A 22,727-nucleotide genomic window follows, 5' to 3' on the forward strand; every position below is an offset into this window, starting at 1 on the left:
GCGTTTAACAGAAATGACTTTTGCAGAACTTGTCCCAGTGAGTGAAGAAAACTTTGTCGTGTGTTTGTGTTGCAGACGTACGACGACGGCGATTCTCAGCTGGACTCCAGAGAGTTCCTGCGCTTCCTGAAACACAACGAGACGGCCCTGAACCTGACGTACTCCGACGCCGTGGAGACCAACACGCTGCTCAGGTTTACGTCTTCATACTCCGTCTACCATACTTCGCGACGTAGTTTCTTCTCCGTCACGCCGACAATAGATTCACCGCCGGACACCGAGTCAACGGATCATTTACCGTCACATTTAAAAATACCGAATAAATCATTTTATCAGGTGCGACAAAGATTGAGGTTTGAAGTCGGAGATGTAATAGAAGCGCTTCACTTCACTTAACGTCTCGTTTCTCTCTCTTCCCTCCATCTCGTCTCCACCTCTCCCTCCGCCTCAGGTCTCTGTGCGTTGACGCCTTGATCGAGCTGTCGGATGAAAACGCCGACTGGAAGCTGAGTTTGTCCGAGTTCATCAACTGCCTGACGCCCGCCTACCACCCGCCGGAGAGAAGTAACCGCACACACCCATTCATTCATTCATCCATTCATTCATCCATTCATCCATCCATTCATCCATCCATCCATTCTTTCATTCATTCATTCATTCATTCATTCATTCGTTCGTTCATCTTTAAGCCGTTTTGACCAGAGTCAAACTATCCACTCCATCACTTTTCAGCCCAACTCTAAACTTTTATTATTATTATTATTATTATTATTATTATTATTATTATTATTATTATTATTATTATTAATAATAATTATTATTATTATTAATATTATTTATAATAATAATTATTATTATTGTTATTATTATTAATACTATTATCATTTCTATTATTTATAATAATAATAATAATAATAATAATAATAATAATAATGATGGTGATGGTGATGATGATGATGATGATGATGATGATGATGATGATGTGTGCGTAGAGTGTGCCCTGGAGGATGAAGTGTTCGAGGACGGCGCCGAAACCCGGATGGACTGCAACCGATGTGTGTGTGCCTGTGGGAACTGGGTCTGCACGGCCCTGACCTGCAACGGTGAGTCGCCGCGGCGCCGTTGTTCAACTCAAAACACGAAACTTTCACTGCGTTTTTGGTTCCGTTTTCACGACTCCGGCGCTCGGAAGTAAGAAAACACATCATCTTCAGATCGACCGAATTGGTGAATTTCAGAGGGTGAGCGCCCTCTCCTCACAGCGAGGCGGTCGCGGGTTCAAATGCCGCCCGGGGCTTTTCTGTGTGGAGTTTGCGTGTTCTCCCCGTGCGCTGGGGTTTCCTCCCACAGTCCCAAAAACATGTACTGTGGGTCCCTGAGCTACCGATGGGTCAATTCGGGAAGGAATTTTAAAACTTTAAAAAATAAAATAATAAAAAATTATATTGATAATGTGATGCAACGTGGTAGCTGATTCGTAGCTTTTGTTTCACGTCTCGTATTGCTTCTTCCATCGCGGACTGTTTATGTGGCCACCAACCAGAAAAAAAAAAAAGAAGCCCTGGAGAACAACTGAGAGAAGCCAACGCAAGAAATGCTGACGTAGCATTTTTAATTCAAGAGCTTTGGTCTCCTACGACAGCGCGTTTTGTTCTAAACCTCCACTGCTCTGACTCAGGCCCTGTTTGAATGACAGCGGAACCCTGTCTCCGTGACAACGGGGGAAAGCACAACTTGTCTGAAGCGTTGCTCCTGGTCCTGGTCACCGCGGCCGTAGTAACTATTTCCTCCGTGGCGTCGTGACTCCCAGTCCATATTCTCCTGGGACTTGGTACTTTTATTTTGACAGTCACCGTAATAACAATCCATCGTGGGCGTCTGTTCACTAGAATGCCCGTGTTCTCCCATTGTTAATGTTTGGAGCCAATTGTTCTCTGCTGCATGTGTGTGTGTGTGTGTGTGTGTGGTTTCATTCACTAAAACAACCAACAGCACCAACTAGTGGCCCAACATGCTAACTTCAGTGTTTTCAGTGTTTTCTGCCGTTTCCGTGGAAACGGACATAGTTTCCAAAACGTCATTGTGTTAACGCGTCGGCAGGAGAGCGGCAGGTGGAGGAGGCGGTTCAGGACGGAGGACGGGAGGAGGAAATGACGGAGGAGGAGTGGAGCAGGACAGTGGCTCAACTCAACGCTCTGCAGGTTCACTGATGAGACAGTTTTCATCACTTCAGGTCACCATTTTACTTAGAGCTGAGGTGTTTAAAACAGAAAGTTTAATTGATTTTAGACAGGTAGGTTCACATTAAATAAATGTAGATAGAAATGAAAAGAAATTTTATCCAGTTAAACAATAAACTTTATACAAACATGCAGATCAAATGTGGGTTTTTAGTAATAATTCAGTTAATACACGATCAAACTGAGCTGCAGCTGTGCCATCAGGAGTTAAAGGTGCATCAAACATGCAGGTTTTACATCAGAAATGTGTGTTTTTATACGAACTAACCCGTGAAAAATGGAATAATCCCTGTAGTAATGTAATGCTGAACATTGGTTTTTCCCTGCAGGAGACCTGAGGATTCGTCTTCGCTGTAGTTTCCACACAACTTTACAAAGAAATGCCTCTATTTTTACTTGATTACTGTAATATTTAAAGCTATTTCATCATCTTATAGAAGTGCAGGAACTTGTTAGGTACTGTATGTTTTCTAGATTCTAAATAACCAAAAGCTGTGCATATTTAAATGTCTTTGATTGTTTTGCGCCTTGTAGAAAAGTAATTATACATCATGACTGTATAAATCCTAATATCCACATATTCCTATGATCTATTGTTGAACTTCTGGACCAAAAATACCCGAACAGTGTTTTTTATTTCATGAATGTTTTATTTATTGCTGATTGTATTAAACAATTATAAACTGGACTTTCTGAGTAAACGTCTGTGTCGTTGCTGTAATGTTTTTGCCATTTAATTGTCTTCAAATGTTATTAAAATGATTATTATTAAAAAACATTCAAATAGTTCCCTCAAATTGCATTCAAATGTGGTAATTAATTTGATGTTTTTAGTTATATTTTTAATATTAAACTGTATTTGATTTATAATTGGTAGAAATTTACGTATTTTTTTTAATTGACTTTGCTCTATTAAACATAAACATTTTGTAAATTAACTTCCAAACTCTAAAAAACTCAAAAAGAGAAACTTTTAGTACAGATTTTGTTTATTTTTTTTAATTCTTTTTGTAACAGTCTATATGTCGAATTACATTAATAAACACAATTTTAAAAACAATAAATATAATCACAAAATTATATCTGCCACAGAAGAATGTTGGTGGTGTTTTAATTAAACATGAATTGATTAGTAGGGTCTCCAAACAGGCTCCTCCCCCCTCGTGGAAAGACACGCCCCTTCCATGTAATTACTCAGCGCGCTGACCACGTTCCGGTCCTCCCCCGCGGCTTGCAGCGGTTGGTTCGGTCCGTAGTAGAAGCCTCCGGGCTGGAACGGACCACTGTGGCTCAGCGGGGGCGGCTGGGGAGCGGCGACGTGCGGTGTCAGGTAGGAGGTGTACGGAGGGGGCTGGGTGGAGTAAGATAGGCCCGGGAGGTGGTGGTGGTGCATCCTGGGAGCTGGAGTGAAGGAGGAGGAGGCCAGAGAGGTCACCTGGCCCAGGAAGGAGGCCTCGCTGGTCCACAGAGCGGAGGACAGGGACCTGCAGTCTGAACACAAACAGAGGGGAAGTCCATTGGTTCACGTTAAGACTCTAAAAAGCTCGAAACAAAACGTTTTTACGCAAAACATTGCATTTGTCTCGTCTAGAATATAGTGTTTTTTCTTGTTTCTGTTTTTCTAGAATGAAACATGAATGGATGGATGGATGGATGGATGGATGGATGGATGGATGATGGGTAATTAAATTGGTATCAGTATAATTTATAACATCTGATTTATATCATAGGTTTGGAAACGTGTTTGCTTTTACATTATCTTGAAAATGCTGCGTTTCTAAATATTGCTTACAGTAGAACTGCAACTACTACTATACTACTACTACTACTACCAATAATACTGCTAAAGTTGTACCTGATAAGGTGGTGCTGATGCTGCTGGAAGGCCTGAAAACTCCCGACTTCACGTCTTTCTGCCTCTGCCCTGAGATGAAAACACAGAAGTAGAAATAAACCCTTAATAATAAGACCTCACTGTCCTTTCTCCTTTCTGTCTCTGGTGTTTACTGACGTCTGGGCAGCCGCGGCCCGTCCACGGTGATCTTGATGGCTCTGTGCAGCGTGGCGGCCTGAGGAGGCGACGTGAGCACGTTGATGGACAAGGTGAAGCTCTTACCTAAAAACGATCAGTAACACACTTTGTAATGAAGATATTTGAATTGTCACAGCGCTCGGGACCAAACATGTAAAGTAATCCATCAGCTTCTGAATGTAAAAACTTGCAGATTTGTAATTTTGTTGTTTATTTTACCAAGTTAAAAGAATAAAATCCAACTATGAAATTACACAGGCAACTTTTGAATACCTGAAAGCACTGTACTCATAATTCTGCCGTTAATGTTAGGATTATTATAAAATAAAATCATTAAATTGCAGGGAAAATAATGAGATCTGAGACAAAAAAAAATTATTTTATGTGTTTTCAATGTATTCAGGGATAAAAAAATGTTTGGTGAGGACTTACAATAGCTGATGAAATGGAAAACAAAAGTGAAAATGCAAAGTACTCTTCTCAGGAAAGTTATTACATTCATGCTAGTTTGTATTAAAATCAGATAGTTTAACTTTTACCCAATAAACTAAAACTGATTCGGATTTAATAATATGAACGAATGTATCATCTTAGCGTTCAGATTATATCGACTATCGATTCTATTTACACAACAACAGCGGCCGGAACCACTGAAAAAACGACTTTTCAAAATAAGACTCCGTCTCTGTTGAAACAGAGAAAAACAAGACTTTTCTGAAATGCTGCTACCGACTCGTGGCGTGGCATACTAACCTACATTGTTTTCAGTGTTTCTGCTGTTTCCGTGGAAACGGACGTTGCTTGGAAAATGTTGTCGTCTAAACGCTTATTAATGTTCTTGTGCTCTCAAGCTCAAAACACATACATATTGTCATTTATGTATAACTATATAGTTTTTGTCAATAATATTGCCAATGCAACAGAATTCAAGACAAAATGTACTATTTTTAAAGGACTGATTCTTTGAATTACCTTTGTTAACTCAGGTTACAGCACCACCTAAAGGCCTGGCATATGTACTACAATTTTTTAATGAATTATGGGGAGAAAAAAGTGAATTTTGGCTTATGTGGACACGACCTTAGACTTCAGTTTACAGCTTGGCGTGTTGTCTTTGCATTTGTTTGTGACACTTGTTTGTTTGTTGTGTATTTGCACCTCGGCCGCTGCGACCGATGAACCGCAGGTCGTTGAAGTGGGCGTAGCCTTGCTTCATGGTCGCTGTGGCGTTACGCAGCTCCGCGCTGCTGTTGTCATCATTTCCGGCCATCACCGTCACCATGACGCCGTCTGGCACGTCGTTGCCCAGGGCGACCACCTGGAGGAGGATGGAGTAGAGGGGCGGTGAGGCGGCTCCCCTCGCAGCAGAGGGAACTCTGACCACAGACGGATGTCTCACGCTGAAGGCCCTGGGCAGCGTCTTGTTGCACCTCCAGTGCTGAGGTAGGCTGCTGCACAGGAAGTTTGGGCTGTCAGTCTGTACCAGGCCTCTGGGGGGCGCCGTGCTGCGCTGCTGGTAAGACCTGCCCTCCGGCTCTACCAGCGGACGGCTGCAGGATGGAGTCGGCCTGCATTTCACCACAGGATCTGCAGGAAAGCGTCACACAGACAGAAATGAGTTGTTTTCTTCTTCATCTCTGTAGTTCCTCTGACATGTTCGCTCTGTCTGTCTGGTGGTTTCATTGGAATCAGTGAATATCTCAATGTATGGGGAAGGAACAGGAAAGAAAAAACAATCTTAACTAACTAACTAATAAAGTTAATAAGATCACTTTATTTTCATGCTTAAAAGGGAAAAAAAACAACACTTTATTTAGAGAACATTTAGATTAAGACCAGATTCTTTTTGATGATTTTTTTATGCTTAAATGCCTCAAATTTATCTCTTTCATTATTTCTTTGCAGTTTCTTTCTTTCTGTGTTCCTTCCTTCTATTTCTTACTTTCGTTCATTTTCATAACAATCTTTCTTTCTTTCTTTCTTTCTTTCTTTCTTTCTTTCTTTCTTTCTTTCTTTCTTTCTTTCTTTCTTTCTTCTGAATGCCAACTGTTGTTTATTAAATGTATATAAAAATGTTTTCATAAATGTGCTTTGTGGAAAACTAGAGCTGCTAAACTGTGTTTCATTGCTTTAAAGCAAGAATTTTACCTTCAACATGCTATTTTTTTTTAACTCTTTTTTTAACCTTTCAGACTCTTAGACACAATTTTTTTTTTTGGTGTCATTTCATTATTAAAGACCATCTGGTATTAATACTAAAGTGTTTATCAGAAACAAATGAAATGTGTCATTGTTTGTGGAGAACGGTGTTTTGTCGGAACGTGTAGAAAACTGCAAAGTAAAAATAAATGCTACCATTTATCCTAAAAACGGAGGACTTTCCGTAAAGAAAAAACGACTCGTCATGTTTCCGTTAACAAAACTACAATTCCCGGCAGGCATCGCTGGTTATGACGTCATCACCCTCAGCCCGGACTGAATATAAACAGACGCTGAACTCCGCGGCACGAGCATCGTTTTCTGGAGAATTCCGGTGAGGCTTTTGGAGCTGCAGGCTCGTTTTTGCGTCCCTGCAGCCTCTTTCCTCCTCTTCCTCCTCCTCCTCCTCCTCCCGCGGTGTTCGGCGTCGTTGTCTCGGGCTTTGTGCTGCTCTCACCGCAGTGTTTGAATAGGAGGGCTCAGCGCTGCTTTCTCATTCAGATCGACTGCCGGAGGGGAAGTGAGTGCGGTCAGACCACCTGTCCGACTGTTAGCAGCTCTCCACACACGATCTGCCTCTTTATCTGATCGGCTATCTTGTTATCTTAAGCCCGGTGTCTTTTTTTTTTTTATTCCTCCAAGCTGTTGTTTGGTGTCAATGGCGGCAACCCAAAGCTGTTAAAACTACATTAAACTGTATTTGTGTTTTATAGCTTAACAAAACACACTCCAAACCACTATACTAAGATTTTTTTTTTTCTTACACTTTTACCAGCAGAGCAAATAAATTCCTTGTTTCTTTACCCACATTCAGTGGCTCATGTGTATTTCTACATGCTGTAGATCAGGGGTGTCAAACATAAGGTCAGTGGGCCAAAACCGGCCTACAAGAGGCACCAAACCAAGCAAATGGTAGAAAGTTCTAAGAAAATATTGATTTAAATAAAAGAATCTTAAGAGTGGCAACACGACGGCACTAGCCTCAAAGAAACACACACACTTCCAATCACACGAAGGGGCAATTTCACCGATTAACCTCACATACATGTTTTGGACTGTGGGAGGAAATCTGAAGGAAACGCATGGGAAGAACATGGAGACTCCACACAGATGGGCCCGACTGGGATTTCAACCCATGACCTTTTTCAATGTGACGAGAGAGCGCTGACTGGAGATGATCCAGGTCACAATGAACTCACATTCTGGTGCAGCTGCTGGTGATTTGTGACATTTACACTGATTGTATATGTTTAAACAATCGTTATGAGTCTATATATAAATATATTTGGGCTGTAACAGGTTTTTTTTTTAAAGTATTTTTGCTGGATTTGAACTGAAATAATCAATCCATCTTCTGTAGCACCTCATCCAGTTGAAAGTAGCAGGTTATATTCGGAGACGCAGTCACACTGCATGTTATTCTACAACAGGAGTAATCTATAACAGCCAGGAGTAATAATAAGGATTAAACTTGGATAAATCCGACATTTCAACACATTGAGTTGTGAGTTGGTGTGATGTGATGTTTTGTTTGCCCTCAGGGGGTTATGAGCAGCCCGATGGCCGGTTCTGCTGCCTCCGCGTCTAAAGATCGTCCAGCTTCCAGGACCAGTTTCATCCCAGAGCTACAGAGCATGATGTGAGAGACACACACACACACACACACACACACACACACACACACACACACACACACACACACACACACACACACACACACACACACACACACACACACTGACACACTGACGGAGAGAAGGAGCCTCACCCCAATACAGCATGGAACTGCTGCTGCTGAACAGACTGTTTGACGCCATCGAAGCCTGTTTGACACACACACACACACACACACACACACACACACACACACACACACACACACACACACACACACACACACACACACACACACACACACACACACACACACACACACACACACGATGATAAGAGTTCTCACGAGTGAAATTCACACACAAACATATTTAAAAAAAATAAAATAAAATTGGCATTTTTATTTAATGTACACACAAAATATTACATACAAATAAAAGCAAATTATCTTTCGGTGAAATTTGAATCAGTTGTATCCAAATTAAGGAGGAAACATTTTCCTGAAGAAATTTTAAGATAAATAAGTGTAGGGTAAAACTTTTAATCATTTAATTAAATTCATTAAAGATACAGATACATTAAAGTGAGTAAATAAGTAAATGTTAGTGTGAAAATCGTTAAGAGTTTCAGACTATATATTGAGGATTTATCTCGTATGACAGAGTGAAAACTTCAAACTAGAACAAGATTCTGCTTTTTCACAAAGATTAATCCCCGACGTCTTTGACAGTGATTGTTTATATTTGTGATGTGGTTAAAGCTCCGTGACGCAGATTCATCCTCTCACACTGTCTCACTCCGCTGACGTCACACCAGATTCCTCACAACATTAATCAGGACTTTTTGAGCGTTAGAAACTCTGATGAATGGAAAGAAAATAATCTATCAGCAGATAGTAAAATAAAAAACATGCAGATTATTTTGGGCTGTTCAGGAAATTTGATGCAATAAATTTACATTTAAACGATTTCAACAATCAGCCATTTCACTCCCTAAATATTCCCTCTTTCTAATCAAATTTCCATTTTTCTTAATGTTTAATATTTAACTAGTTGTTGACTTATGTTTGACTGTTATTACTAATCCAGAAAAGAACAAGCAGACACTTTTTTAAGGGTGTTATCAATACAGTTTGTTCAAAGAGAGTCGACTTTATTCATGGAGAACATTTCCGCAACAAAAGTAGTGAATGATTGTGAGATTTTATAAAAAAAAATTCTTAAACAAAGAGAAATAAGAAACACTATCAGTCGTTAATTATTAGATCTGACAGTAATCATTGATAACCAGTCTCACTTTGTCAGCCAAACTTATATAAATATATAAAATAAATGTTTATTTAACATCTCATGGAAGAAAAAAATAACTTTTCGTGTCGAATAAACACAAAATCTATAAAATGTTCGTTTTTAATACGATAAGAATCTCTATTTTAGTCGTCCGTCATAATAATCTCTATATCTTTTGTTTTAGAGTGAAAAAACAAAGAAAAAAGTCATTTTAGGATGAATCTGTGGAACGATTATTACGAGTTAGTTTCATTTTGAAGACTAAAAATAGAAAATCATTGATGAAAATGATCTTTTTATTGCTGTTCTAAGATCATTTGAGATAATAAACTCAAAAACTAAGGATATGGAAAATCTTGCTTTGAAAAAAAGTTTTTTCTGCTTGTTGGATTTCAGTTGGTCGTCACATGTCAAAAGATGTTTAGAATTTTTGTGTGTGTGTATGTATGTGTGTGTGGGCGTGTGGGTGTGTATGTGCGTGCCGGCTGTGTTCAGGTACTCACCTCCTGTTGTGTGTGTGAGGTTTTGTTGTTGTCGTTGGTGGTCAGAGAGGCTGAAACCAAACTAAACCCCAAAACCTAAAAAAGCCAACCGTGAGCCTGAAGTTCACCTCCGAATCTGAGGCCAGACGAGCCGCCCGCAACCCCAAACCAAAGCCGCCCGCTCACCTGCGTGACTGACAGCCGCAGACAGCCAATGAGAGCGCAGCGGGCGGGAGGGGGTGTCAGGTGTGTGTATGTGGTGCAGAAGATAAAAGAAGTGTGAGCAGAAAGAAGGAAGGAAGGAGCTTCAGGATGTGGCTTCAGGTGAGGTCTGCTGTCCTGGAAGTGGCTTCGAGGGATGCAAATTGAGGTTTGACCAAAGTGTGTGTGTGTGTGTGTGTGTGTGTGTGTGTGTGTGTGTGTGTGTGTGTGTGTGTGTGTGTGTGTGTGTGTGTGTGTGTGTGTGTGTGTGTGTGTGTGTGTGTGTGTGTGTGTGTGTGTGTGTGTGTGTGTGTGTGTGTGTGTGTGTGTGTGTGTGTGTGTGTGTGTGTGTGTGTGTGTGTGTGTGTGTGTGTGTGTGCGTGCGAGGCACACAGACCTGATCTGCATGTTTGATGTGCTTGTGACAGGACTGAGAAGTTGTGAATGGCGTCTGTGACTGGAGGATCAAACCAGTGAAATCTTGAAGAAAAAAAGCTTCATTCCTCAGAAGTTCCCCAACATCTGGAGACACATGTGGCTCTTTGGCTCCATCGCGGCTCCCCGGAGCTTTTACTGAATTACATGCACACAAACATTTTAATCTTAATCTAATTGGATTTGTCAGAAACATGATCAAGAAAAGAATTTTCTCTCCAAGCTAAAAGTCAAAACCTCAGCTGAAATAGCTAAAAACTGCTTAAAAACAAACATCTGTAATGGTTAAAACGCTTAAAAGAAAAATGGCGAAAGATACCGTAATTCTATTTTTATACAACGGATCTGTAAAGTGTTTAAAACTACTAAAACTGTAAGAAAGAAAAAGATACTAAAACTACAAAATAAAAAAATCTTAAACAATAAAAAAAGCTAAACTGGCTAAAACTATTTACGGTTTTAAAAACATTAATGAATATGCAAAAAAAAAAAAAAGGCAAAACAACTAAAATGACAAAAAAAATTTTTTTTTAAAATTGACAAAACCATTAAAACTGTTTTTTAAATGGTGATAAAATTAAAAGTAAAACAGCTAAAATAATAAAAAAAAAAAAAAGTGATGTCTTGATGATGAGCGGACGAAGAGAAGAGACTTTGGATTTGAGGAGTTTAATTCGATGAAATAAAATAAAAAATGCTCAGTAAACTAGTGGAAATGTGTTTTACATGTTGAGCATCTGTGAGAAGAAACAAAAAACTAAAATCATGTTGCATCGTTTTGTTATTTCTATGTGTACATACGTCACGCTTAAGCTCACCCCGACTCCTCCGAGGTACATAAACGATCCACCACAACACGAGACTCCCACATAAAGAAGGTGTGTGTGTGTGTGTGTGTGTGTGATTACCAAACCGCCGTGAGGTCAGAGACGATGTACCCCAGAGACATCGAGTCGAGAGACCAAACCTCACCTCCCCCGACGGCCAATCGAGTGAGAGGAGTAAAAGAACCCGCTGTCCAAGAGTACAATGGTTACAGTGAAGTACAAGGCAGTGTGATCACAATCAGATCAATACATAATGCAATACTGGCGCCCCACTGAAATCCAACAGAACAAATCAGAGAAAGATAAGAAAAAAGTTTTCTTTATCCTTCGCTGTAATAACAATAGTTTTATATATTTTTAATCCAAAATAGTAAAAAAAAAAAAAAAAAAAAAGCTTTATTTAAACCCGTCAAAAGGAAAATAAACTAAGAACATCTCAAAACAACCATCAGTGACGTCTTCCCGGTGCAGTAAAGATGTAAACGCTGATGAAGACAACGTGTTGACTTTATCCACTGTCAGTGGGACAGTCAAACTAAACTCGTTTCTCGGTTCTCCTCTCGGTTCTCCTCTCGGTTCTCCTCCCGGTTATTCACCTCAACCCGCCTCTGCACAGAGACTTGGACCGCTCAAACTGAACACAGTGGAGTTCTATGTGTTCCGCAGTCCGTTCACAGTCGTGCACGCGCTCAGCCGCTGGACCATCGGAACAGAGTTTCTGACGCGCTGATGAATGTAAACAAAGTGTGTGTGACTGTGTGTGTGTGTTTTGAGGTTTGCTCTGGGAGACGCTCGCAGGCCTCTGCACGAGACGGCGGCCCTGGTGGAGGACATCGTGCACACGCAGCTCATCACCATGGTAACACACACACACACACACACATTCTTGTTTGATCTCTCACACACCGCGGCATATCAATATAGCCGCAGTCCCACCGTGCTGTGTGTGTGTGTGTGTGTGTGTGTGTGTGTGTGTGTGTGTGTGTGTGTGTGTGTGTGTGTGTGTGTGTGTGTGTGTGTGTGTGTGTGTGTGTGTGTGTGTGTGTGTGTGTGTGTGTGTGTGTGTGTGTGTGTGTGTGTGTGTGTGTGTGTGTGTGTGTGTGTGTGTGTGTCAGCTCCACCAGGCCTGTGAGGGGGCGTCGCTCCGAGGATCCAGGGTCATTTCAGCCGAGGACATTCTGTTCCTGATGAGGAGGGACAAGGTGCAGGACACACACCCCCCCCCCCCCCCCCCCCCCCCCACCCCGACACACTGAACTCCATATAGGAATATTGTTATTTGTTTATTTATTTGTTAAATTGTATCATGAAAAGTGACGTCATTTCCACGTCAGGACGTAAATAAAGTCCCTCATGTGACGGATGCTTGGAAACATTTGGATTAAAGTCTGTTTAACTGATTCCAGATTTGATTGGAGCAGCTCTGTGAACCTTCACCTTTACTTCAATTTAATGATAAAAACAAACATATTTCTTCTTTTCTCCTCGCTGCTGCTGCTGCTCACTCATTCTCATGGAGTTCTCTCTTTGTTCTTTCGTTTCTTCAAACCGAATCTTTTTCTTCTTGTTTCCTCAGAGGAAGGTGGCGCGATTACTGAAATATCTCCAGTTCAGGGATTATAAATCCAAACTGCTCCGAAGTCTGGAGGATGAAGAACCTCAGCAGGAATCAGGTTTGTTCTTTACGCCCACTCTCTCTTCTCTTTTACATTTATTTATCAGGTTTGTGGTAAAGTAACTTTAATCTCGCCTCGCCTTTCATGACTCAAACGTTCAGTTTGTTGGAGTATAAAATCACATCATTAAATGTTTTAATGCATCTGATCTTATTAACGCTTGACTGATACATGTCTCCTTCTCTCTCTCTACATATATATATCTATCTAGACAGGTGGGCCGGCGGCGGTGGCGGCGGTGGCGCCCAGCGAAGGCAGCGATTGGCTCAGGACTTCCTGGTGTGGATGGATCAGACGGGCGAGCTGCTGACATTAGCAGACCGACAGGAAGTGGATCCGGTCAAACAGGAGAGGCTGGAGGTCAGAGGTCGTCATGGAGATAGAATGACATTTAGAATGCCATCGATGATGATGATGATGATGATGATGGCGGCGGTGGTGGCTCTTTATTTTCCAGCGTTTGGAGCGTCAGACTCGGACGATGGACCCGGCTCAGTACTCGGAGTTCTGTGAGAGTCGCCAGCTCAGCTTCGGTAAGATTGTCTCAGATTAACATCGCGGTGTCACGACGCTCCGCCCTCTTCCTCACCGCGACTCTTCCTCACCTTCCATCTGCAGCTAAGAAAGCCTCCAAGTTCCGGGACTGGCTGGACTGCAGCAGCCTGGAGCTGAAGCCCAACAGCATCGCCATGGAGATCCTGTCCTACCTGGCCTATGAGACGGTCGCCCAGGTAACGGCTCGCCGTCCACGGCGTCTCTTCTGCTTCCCGTGATGTTTGTCGTCCGTAAAAAACAAACAAAAAAAAAATGGTTTTGTGTCGGCAGATCGTGGATCTGTCCCTGTTGGCGAAGCAGGAAATGACGCCAAAGACCAATCCCATCAGTCACGTGATCTCCGCCAGCTACATCCACTACAGCACACACACCGAGGTACGCACCCACACACACACACACACACGCACACGCACAGTTTTTCTTCTGTAAAAGACCCCAACGAACGTCTGCCCTTCACCAGGTGAAGAAGGATCCGGACTCTCCTGAGGCCACGCCCCCTTCAACTCCAAGCTCCTCCCACTCGGCAAAACCTGTCCTGCAGGGCAACGGCAGTCTGGATGGGCGGGCGAGACAGAGGAAGCGCAAAAAGGTATGCGTGTACGCGTCTCATCACGCACACCAAGACCAAGAAATCGACATCATCTCCGCTCCCTTCATAATCATCTGAACGAAAAGAACAAGGAATGTTAACTTAAGATCAACGAAGCCTTATTTTCAGTAGTTTTGCAAAAAAAAAAAAAAAAAAATTTCTCTTGAGCGCACCTGAACATAAGCTGCAGCCAACGTATTTAAAAGAAAAGTCGAAGTTACGTGATGCACCTGAACGCACCACCCATGTAGCTCATTAACCCCTAAAAATCTATAAATTATCCGCGGCGTTCAAAGCGTGCGATAAAAGTAGCGGCTTATAGTCCGGAAATTACGCTAAACATGAATTTTTTGCTGACATTTTTTTCCCTCTGTGTGAAAAATGAAGTTCGTTCAAGGTTATGAAAGGAGATTTAAAGGGTTTTGTTTGTGTGTGTGTGTGTGTGTGTGTGTGTGTGTGTGTGTGTGTGTGTGTGTGTGTGTGTGTGTGTGTGTGTGTGTGTGTGTGTGTGTGTGTGTGTGTGTGTGTGTGTGTGTGTGTGTGTGTGTGTGTGTGTGTGTGTGTGTGTGTGTGTGTGTGTGTGTGTGTGTGTGTGTGTGTGTGTGTGTGTGTCAGAGCTGTCCAGCTGCAGTGGAGCCGCCGAGCGGAGCCATCCAGCCCTGTCACATCAGAGAGGCCATCAGGAGATACAACTACAGACACACGGTATGTACACACACACACACACACTAACTATTGCCACTCCACTTCTCATCTGAACCTCTTAGATAACCCGATGTCCTCCTGGCTCCGCAAGGCCGACAATCCAGACACCACGTCCCGATACGAGGCCAGTCCTAACAAAACACAGGTCACACCGATACAGGTCATAAAAGATGCAATAAAAGGTCAGATAGATTTTCAGTGCTGCGGGAAGAAGACTTTCAATAGAGCACAGGAACTTCTTAAGGCACTAAAATCCTAAATACCGACTAGTTTTCACCGTCACGGGGTTAAAATTAAACTATATTGAAGCTGCACAAAGTGACACATTTAACAGCAACACTGTCGTTCGTGTCCATCCAGTTTATTTTGAAAATACCGTAATTTCCTGACTATTGAGTGCACTTGAATATAAGCCACACCGACGAGCTTTCAAAAGAAAGCTCAGAGTTATGTGATGCACCTGAACGCATCACCCATGTATTGGTTGCATGAAGCTCGTTAACCAGTAAAACGCTATAAATTCGCTGAGTCATTTGTTTGTGCAGCAGGGCTCAAAGCATATAGGCCAGAACGTTAGTCGGTGCCTTCACATTGTAAATAACGTGAACACTTCCGCCACATCACACGAAGGGCAAATATTTCAAAAATAGATGTTTGTATGTAACTTTACTAATTCAAAAATGTCAATTGAACAGATTTGATTCCTTCTGTTTAGAAGGTTGAAATGCTGAGCAGACTCCCGTCACTTCCAGGATTCATTTTATTTTACATTTCGGCAGAAAAAAAACCCCACTTTATTATGAGTCAGTGTGTTCGTGACTCCCGCCGTGGGAAAGCTGCTGTTATCAGTAAACAGGGAAAGTTTTCCCAAAAGAAGCATTAATCTCTCTGTGGTTTGGTTTCTTGCTGCCGGGGACACATGCAATTAAAAGAAAATTTATCTTGGTTAAACTTGTCCCCAGACTTAGTTGGTGACTCACCAAGACAAATGATTATCTTGAGCCAAACTGGATAGAAAGTTGTTGTTTTTTTACACATGATAAAGCAGTAAAAAAAATGAGAAACTAACTTTCGTTGTCTTTTCATTTCAGAGTGCTTACTGTAAGAGTGGGATGGCTTTCCTGGCCTGCTGAGGATCCTGCTCATGTTTTTCATATTGTTTTGGTTCAGTTTCTTTTAATAAAAGTTTCTATTTCCTGGACACTGTTTTGATATAATCTAAGAGTTCTGTTTAAAAGACATGCAAGAGATGGAAAAAAAATAAGTTCCCAAGTGTTGAAAAGAAGCTTTTATTGGTCACAGATACAGAACACATGAAATTCTACAGAACATGTGACAGGTAACACACGGCTGGAGGTTCAATACGACGACTTTGTTTTTCCAAGCTTGGTACGATGAGTGTGTGTGTGCTGCTCAGAATTTCTGGGTGCTGTTGAACAGCGCCTCCCTCTCCATCAGCAGCTCTCCGTATCGCTGCTGAAGCTCTCGCTCGCGCTCCATCTGCCGCCCCACGTCCTCCCGCAGTGCCTGAAACACAAACAAATCATCCATTCAAAATTTACATTGACAATATAAGAAAAAGCATTTTTCACATTTTAATTGTGATGATTACAAAATAAAGTAAGATTTTCATGACAAGAAAAAATATATAAATTTGTTCCTTTCAAAGCTGGAGCAAGCAATTCATGATGGCGAGCTATATACACATGTTTTGAGTGTAAAAGCAGAACCGTCACCTCTTGTCTCCGGGGAATGGCCGTGTCTTCCTGCTTCTTCAGCTGAGAGAAGGTCTGGAGCTCTGTGGCTGCTTGCTCCACCTGGTGGACAAACACAAGAACAGCAGTTTTACAGAAAGCGTGACGTTTCATTCAGTGAGTAATAGATGCAGCGTGTGCAGTACCTGTTCCCAGAGTTCACTGTGCTGCTTCAGGAGTCCCAGCGCTCGTGATTGAAAGCCTCCCAGCAGGATCTTCAGCTTCTTCTCCAGCTTGGCGGCTCTCCGGGCCTCGGCCGTCATGTGACCGCGGTTCACCTGCAGGAGCCACGGAAACGAATTCAAGAGGTGCGACGGAGAGAAAACGGCACAAGAGCTTGTGCGTGTGTTTTATGAACCTCAAGTTTTTTCTCCAGGCTCTCGATTCGGTCCTTCTTTGACGCCAGGTTGGCTCTGGTATAGCGGTTCTGTCCAGGGAGATACAAGACCTGCAACAGGAGAAGGAGACACACAAGTACACCTCTGATGAAATAAATTGTTGAGTGGCAACCAAAGAAAACCACCTCGCTTGTCTGGGATGCTCACCTGTCCGTAACACTCCTCCCACACCTGGCTGTAGGCTTCCATGCTGAGGTCACCGTGGCCCATCCCCCCCTTCACCACCTCCATCTCCGAGGCCAGGATCGCCTTCGCCTGTTCATCAACACACAACGTCCTGAAAAACCCAAAACCTCACGTCCGACCGTGGCTCATGACGTTTAGTGGAATGATTGACACTCGTGCTTTTTGCAAAAATATTAATAATAAAAAAGAAAAGCTGGGGATGAGAAAAAGCATTTGCTATGAGCTCAATGTTCAGATGGTTACAAATGACCCGAGTATGAATGAGAAAAAACTAAAACATCACAGAACGACGACAAAAATGGCTTTTCTGTGAGAAAAAACAGGATGTGTGTGTGTGTGTGTTACCCGCTCCATGTCCTCCGTGCTGACGGGCTTGTATTGGTGCGTTTCCAGGTAAGCGATGTGCGAGGCGTTGTTGGACGTGGAGGCGGGGCCTCTGGTCTTGCCACGCTGTGGCTGATTGGCCGCGCTGCCCGACGGGTGGTGCATGCAGTCGTGGTGCAGCATGGTGATCATCTCCTGCTTGATGAGCTCCTCGGCCTGCTGGAGGTCCGACAGCGGCTCCATGGAGGTGGGACGCAGCACCGACTCGTTCACCTGCATGCACACATACAGGACGTTGATATGTACTGATGGAGGAAACGTGTTGCCGAGCTTTTTAATACTAGACTACAATTTAATCCTAGGTGTTGATACAGATTAGGGCTCGCCGATTTTTTCTTCTCTCAATGAACTTAAAAATGACTGCAGACATCTGATATATTGTCAAAAGTGCAACTTTATTGCTCTGAGCTAAAATGCATATAAGCAATTCCAAAATAAAAAGTAGATGAGGTCAAAAGTGCAACAACAACTACGGAAACCCAGAAGGAAGGTAGAACGGAACACGAGAAATGCTGAAAAACTGTGGAGGGAAAAAAAACCCTTGAAGTTGCTAAATCTTTTTAAGGTACAAATTCGATAAATTGATTTTTTGCCCAATACAGATGAAAACTGCTGACAACACAAACTAGATAAAAACCAAAACGTTATAGACAAATAATATAAATGACGTTTAAGTGGCTGACGGCGTAAAAACCTTCTCAGTAGGAGTGAATATGTTCATTGAGGAGGTTAGAAGTTGGTTGAAATAAACAATCCACACGTTGGCTTAGGAAGATGTGATTATTTACACGACGACAGAAAGAGTGAAGCAGTGAAGCACGGCTGGAGAGTCAACAAATACCTCAGTAGGTCTGGGTAGATTCCTCTGAACGGGAGTGTGTCGCAGCTTCAGCTCCTTTTCTTTCTCTGCGTCCCGCTGAGCCTAACAAACAAACAAACAAACAAACAAACAAACAAACCTTTATTCACACTGCAGACAACCAGACGAGATCTCTCCACCATCACTCCATTCATACCTGCTTGCGGGCCTCGATGTCGGCCGAGTCCTCGATGAATCCCGTCTCCGTCTCCGTCTCCTCCAGTTCCTTCTCTGCGTTTTCAGGAAGAACGATCTCGAAGTCGTTCTTGGGGACGGGGAGCATCATGAGGCCTTTCCTCAGCCGCTGCTGGGATTGTCTTTCCTGAGAAGACCGGGACAAACTTTCACCGTTTGACTTCTTACTGGAGTCATTACATGTTCACGTATGTGTGTGTGTGTGTGTGTGTGTGTGTGTGTGTGTGTTTACCAGCTGTTTAGCTATGAAAGGGTCACTCAGCTGCTCCTCACTGTTGATGTTCAGTTTGTCCCTCAGCGGCGTGCGGCCCGGGGTCGAACCCGGGGTCACAGCGCTCCGCGGGGTCATTCCACCGGCACCCTGAGGGGTCATACCCTCCGACCCCTGACCCGGTCCGGGTGTCCTGCAGGTGGCGGAGGGAGAAAGTGTGTTCAACAGGTGGGTCAGCTGGGAAGAAGCAGCGAGATGATGAAGGCCGGCCTCGCTACCTGAAGGGCGTAGTGAGAACCGTGTTGGGCGTCTGGATCTGCTGCGGCTGCGGCGTCACGCCACTGAAGTCGCTCTCGTTCAGTGGCGTGTTGAGGCCCCCCTTCAGAGGAGTGTCGATGTTGGTCAGAGCCATCAGGTTCTGGGCTTCCTGAGAACAGAGACACGGGAAATATTACCAGGAAATGATCACCTGCTGATCATCTTCATGCTGAAGAAGGACGAACAGAACAGAACAGACCTGCAGTATCCTGTCCTGTACAGCAGGGGTCCTCGGAGTCCGCAGCCCGGTCGCCATGGTGTTGGTGACGCTGTACTCCGACAGCAGGGTGGAGGAGGCTGAGTTTGCACTCTCACTCTCCTCAGCGGCCTGGCGGGCGACCTCGCTGGCCACGCCCAGTTTGACGACTTCCTCCAACTCGGCGTCGCTGATCTTTGAATCAAGTGAAAGTAAAAGACTAAATCCAGCGTTTCTTCACGGCACGTCGATCCACTGAGACGATGCACGAGTAGCAGTGGTTACCTGAGGTGCAGGCAACACCAGTTTGGAGCGTTTCTTGGTGAACTCGGCGACGCCGCTGGTCTGCAGGATGGCGGACGGCAGGTCACTCTCTTTCTTCTTCTTTATCTTCTGTTTGTCTTTCTTCCTCTCCTTCTCCTCGCGCTCGCTGCAAACAGGAGAGATTTACGAACAGAGACTGTCAGTCCTCTAATCGAAGCCGGTGAGCTTCATTCTAAATATGAAGCCAAACACTGAAGCATTTTAATGCCATTTGAACTCATCTTAACCAGATGCAGCACCTTATCGTTCCTAAATCCTCATAAAGTCAAAACATCATGAATATCAGCTGCTTCAATGAAAAAGAAAGAAAATTTATTCAAATATTAACCTTTACGGATCACAGTTATTATTGTGAGTTTATCAGACATTTTCTAAATTACTTCCCCCCACCTTCCAGTAGAGGGCAGTACTACGCCATTACAATTTTCTGTCCCAAAGTACACCAAATTTAACTTCAGTGGCAAAATTACAAATAATAAGGTAAACAAGACTTAAATTAATTCACTTTATGCGTCATAAAGCTGAAATATATGAAGGTTTTAGTGTTTGAATTGAACCGTGCTGAAAAAAAAGGATTCATTTGTAGAAATTTAGGTGTGTGTGTTACTGACTTGCGTAGCTCGCCGTCCAGGTGCTGCTGCCGGAGCCGTTTGAAGTTTGGCTCCACAGCGTCGTACTGCTCCATGCTGGTGTCATAAAAACCCTTCAAACACACAACGTGGAGGAATTCAGGCACTGTGCTGGTCACCAATCACGAACAATCACAAGTAACAGGGTGAAATAGAGCCGAGGCCCGTGGTTACCGATGCAGGTTTCTTCTCGAAGGGGATTTCAGCGTTGTAGTCCACTCCTCTCTTCTTCTTCCTCTTCTTTTGGACAGCGATTCCCGCCGCCCTCAGCTCTCTGCGTTTCTGCAGAGCGGCCAGTCGTCTGCAGCAGGAGGAGTCCAAACAACAACGGTTTCATTTGAACTGCTGTCGGCTGGATATACCTGAGGTTCTCAGTCTGTGGTTACCTGGCTTCCTCCAGCTGCTTCTCTCTGGCCTTCCTCTTGGCTTTCTTGCCCTGAGTGTTGGCCAGACGAGCTCTGGCCTCTGATAACATCTCCAGCTCATCTACACAGTTAAGAGGAATAGAGGAGCAGTGGTCAGCGATTTTGTTAAACGTGCTTGATGAGACGATGAATGCACTGGAATCATGAAGTGTGAATTTTCACTGCACCTTCGTCCATGTCCACAGGGTCGGGTCTGGCTGGTTTGGTTTCAGGATTCGGGTCGATTTCTCCTGGTTTTAGCTTTCTTGGATCATCACCCACTTCTTCCTCATTGTCTCTTTGTGCTGCTTTGTCTCTACAAACACACAGTTGATGTAAATACATGCAAAGAAGCGCTCTAACTTGTGCTGTGAAATCTAAAACGTAGGAGTGGAAAAAGTGTATTGAAACCATACAGGAGGTATTCGTAATGCTCCAGGCACTGGGCCGCGGTGCGTCCGATGATCGGAGCGATGGTTCTCCACTGAGTCGGCATCAGCTTGGCCAGGTGAAGAAGCTTCTCCTCCTCTTCTCTCGACCATTCTGTCTTCTTGATACTCGGGTCCAACCACTCGTACCTACAGACACAAAATAAGTGCAGACTCTAAACGAATTGCTGCACAACTGCTGTTCGTATGTGTGCGTTAACAGCGTCAGGCTCTTCAACTCTTTGGAAGAAGAAGCTGGATGGTTGGTTGGTCTGACATGACTATGCAAGATTGTACAATGGCTCTGATTTTGTAGTTGTGTTTTGTCCCATGAACTCGAGTGAGACGTGAAATTGAAGTGTAGACTCCTGGTTAACGGGCTTGACACTCACCATCTGGCTTTACACTGTTTGGCTGACTTGCGGTGCAGCAGGGAGGCGATACGAGACCACTGGTTTTTCCCATATTTCATTACCGCAGCCTTGAGGATCTCATCCTGGATGAATGAACCGGAATCACACAGAAATATAACAACAGTTGATCATTTTATTCACGTAGTGTGTGTTAAATAACATAATTGTTGACAGACGCTTCAGTCCGTTCGCTTCGCTGCAACTTTGAACATCTACTAATCCATATAAATGTCAAAACGACTTAACACCTTAGACATGTACCGCAACTATATAAAGAAATGAGTCTCTCTATACGAGTTAACTGGAGTAAATCTAGCTTTTAGCTTCATGCTAACTCGAACCAATGGGTTTATAGTGGGAAGAGCTAGCACGTTAGCCATGTAAACACGTACCTCCGTGTTGCGCCAAACGCCTCCTTTAATCATAATTCGCGGCATCTTGGCTGCGTGTTAGCGTCTCCCCTGTCAGATAAACGTTATTTGCCGATTTTCAGCCAGTTATTTCAACCAAAAAGCGTTGACTTCGTGGCATTAAAGTGTAAACTTCGCACGACTGTCCGCGCGCTGCGAGTTTGCGACACAACGCAATGGCTCCGCCGAAAGGAATTGTGGGTATTGTCCCGGTATTATGTCGTCATCGACGTCCTCGTCGATTTATGGCTCCATTCAAACTAAACCTTGTGCTTATAAACGTATCAAAGATTATTATTATTATTATTATTATTATTATTATTATTATTATTATTATTATTATTATTATTATTATTATTATTATTATTATTATTGTTGTTGTTATATAAAAGCACATTGAAACATGTTGGGAAGAATCTTGGAGTTCCATGGGTTTCTGTCATAGGACCCATACTTGTCCACATTGTACATATGCTTCTTGTGGGGAAAACATATGAAACACTACATTAGCTTTAATTGCTATGTGGATGATGATACACAAACCTACAGAACCAGATCACACGGTTCAGATTGTCAAACTGAAAGCTTGCCTAAGAGATAAATGATTGAATGAACCGTCATTTTCTGCTCCGGAACCCAGATAGAATACAAGATATTATAATTGACCCCAGACACCTTAGAGAAAAAATATATGGACATATAGTCATAACTGTGACCCAAGGCACCTCTGTGAAAAACTAGAGGTTATCTTTTTCCAGAACTTTTCTTCTTACT

General features: G+C 43.1%; 4 protein-coding genes across 10 annotated transcripts in view; 2 read left to right on the top strand and 2 right to left on the bottom strand.

The window, feature by feature from the left end:
• LOC308121268 (follistatin-related protein 1-like) overlaps nt 1-2,938 on the top strand; it is an 8,348-nt gene extending 5,410 nt beyond the window's left edge. The window contains exons 7-11 of one of the 2 annotated variants that reach the window (XM_080482429.1): nt 76-194; nt 452-564; nt 993-1,103; nt 2,101-2,201; nt 2,570-2,938. In XM_080482429.1, the coding sequence (XP_080338555.1) occupies nt 76-194; nt 452-564; nt 993-1,103; nt 2,101-2,201; nt 2,570-2,578 (453 nt within the window). In that variant the 3' untranslated portion in view covers nt 2,579-2,938. Of the gene's footprint in view, nt 1-75; nt 195-451; nt 565-992; nt 1,104-2,100; nt 2,234-2,569 lie in introns of both variants that reach the window. The other variant, XM_080482430.1, reaches the window with a different exon arrangement.
• A 431-nt stretch (nt 2,939-3,369) lies between these two features.
• runx2a (RUNX family transcription factor 2a) lies at nt 3,370-6,224 on the bottom strand (the record flags this gene model as incomplete). The annotated part of the gene is made up of 6 exons (XM_080481133.1): nt 3,370-3,731; nt 4,096-4,164; nt 4,252-4,356; nt 5,431-5,590; nt 5,672-5,859; nt 6,215-6,224. The coding sequence occupies 6 exons, from the start codon at nt 6,222-6,224 to the stop codon at nt 3,370-3,372; spliced, it is 894 nt and encodes a 297-aa protein (XP_080337259.1).
• Nucleotides 6,225-6,733: 509 nt separating this feature from the next.
• supt3h (SPT3 homolog, SAGA and STAGA complex component) lies at nt 6,734-16,146 on the top strand. 5 transcript variants are annotated; one of them, XM_080482135.1, is made up of 12 exons: nt 6,734-6,805; nt 8,013-8,110; nt 12,094-12,178; nt 12,435-12,521; nt 12,896-12,992; nt 13,207-13,355; nt 13,453-13,528; nt 13,614-13,726; nt 13,821-13,925; nt 14,011-14,139; nt 14,755-14,844; nt 15,936-16,146. In XM_080482135.1, exons 2-12 carry the CDS (start codon nt 8,019-8,021, stop codon nt 15,975-15,977), a joined length of 1,065 nt encoding a protein of 354 aa, XP_080338261.1. In that variant the 5' UTR covers nt 6,734-6,805; nt 8,013-8,018; the 3' UTR covers nt 15,978-16,146. The 5 variants fall into 5 exon arrangements, with proteins under 5 accessions (XP_080338261.1, XP_080338262.1, XP_080338263.1 ...); XM_080482136.1 differs by having other exon boundaries at nt 6,746-6,991; nt 15,936-16,050; XM_080482137.1 differs by having other exon boundaries at nt 6,750-6,991; nt 12,444-12,521; nt 15,936-16,050.
• On the bottom strand, nt 16,122-22,142 carry cdc5l (CDC5 cell division cycle 5-like (S. pombe)). 2 transcript variants are annotated; one of them, XM_080482131.1, is made up of 19 exons: nt 21,936-22,141; nt 21,523-21,626; nt 21,119-21,280; nt 20,891-21,018; nt 20,685-20,784; nt 20,473-20,599; nt 20,281-20,372; nt 19,631-19,775; nt 19,349-19,540; nt 19,110-19,258; nt 18,853-19,024; nt 18,583-18,747; nt 18,408-18,488; nt 17,528-17,779; nt 17,144-17,251; nt 16,957-17,046; nt 16,745-16,876; nt 16,581-16,661; nt 16,122-16,371 (listed from the first exon to the last, which is right to left on the bottom strand). In XM_080482131.1, the coding sequence occupies exons 1-19, from the start codon at nt 21,978-21,980 to the stop codon at nt 16,258-16,260; spliced, it is 2,439 nt and encodes an 812-aa protein (XP_080338257.1). In that variant the 5' UTR covers nt 21,981-22,141; the 3' UTR covers nt 16,122-16,257. The 2 variants fall into 2 exon arrangements, with proteins under 2 accessions (XP_080338257.1, XP_080338258.1); XM_080482132.1 differs by lacking the exon at nt 18,408-18,488 and having other exon boundaries at nt 17,528-17,713; nt 18,607-18,747; nt 21,936-22,142.
• Nucleotides 22,143-22,727: the final 585 nt, after the last annotated feature.

The sequence above is a fragment of the Lipophrys pholis genome (assembly GCF_963383615.2).
Source record: "Lipophrys pholis genome assembly, chromosome: 15".
NCBI classification, from domain to species: Eukaryota; Metazoa; Chordata; class Actinopteri; order Blenniiformes; family Blenniidae; genus Lipophrys; species Lipophrys pholis.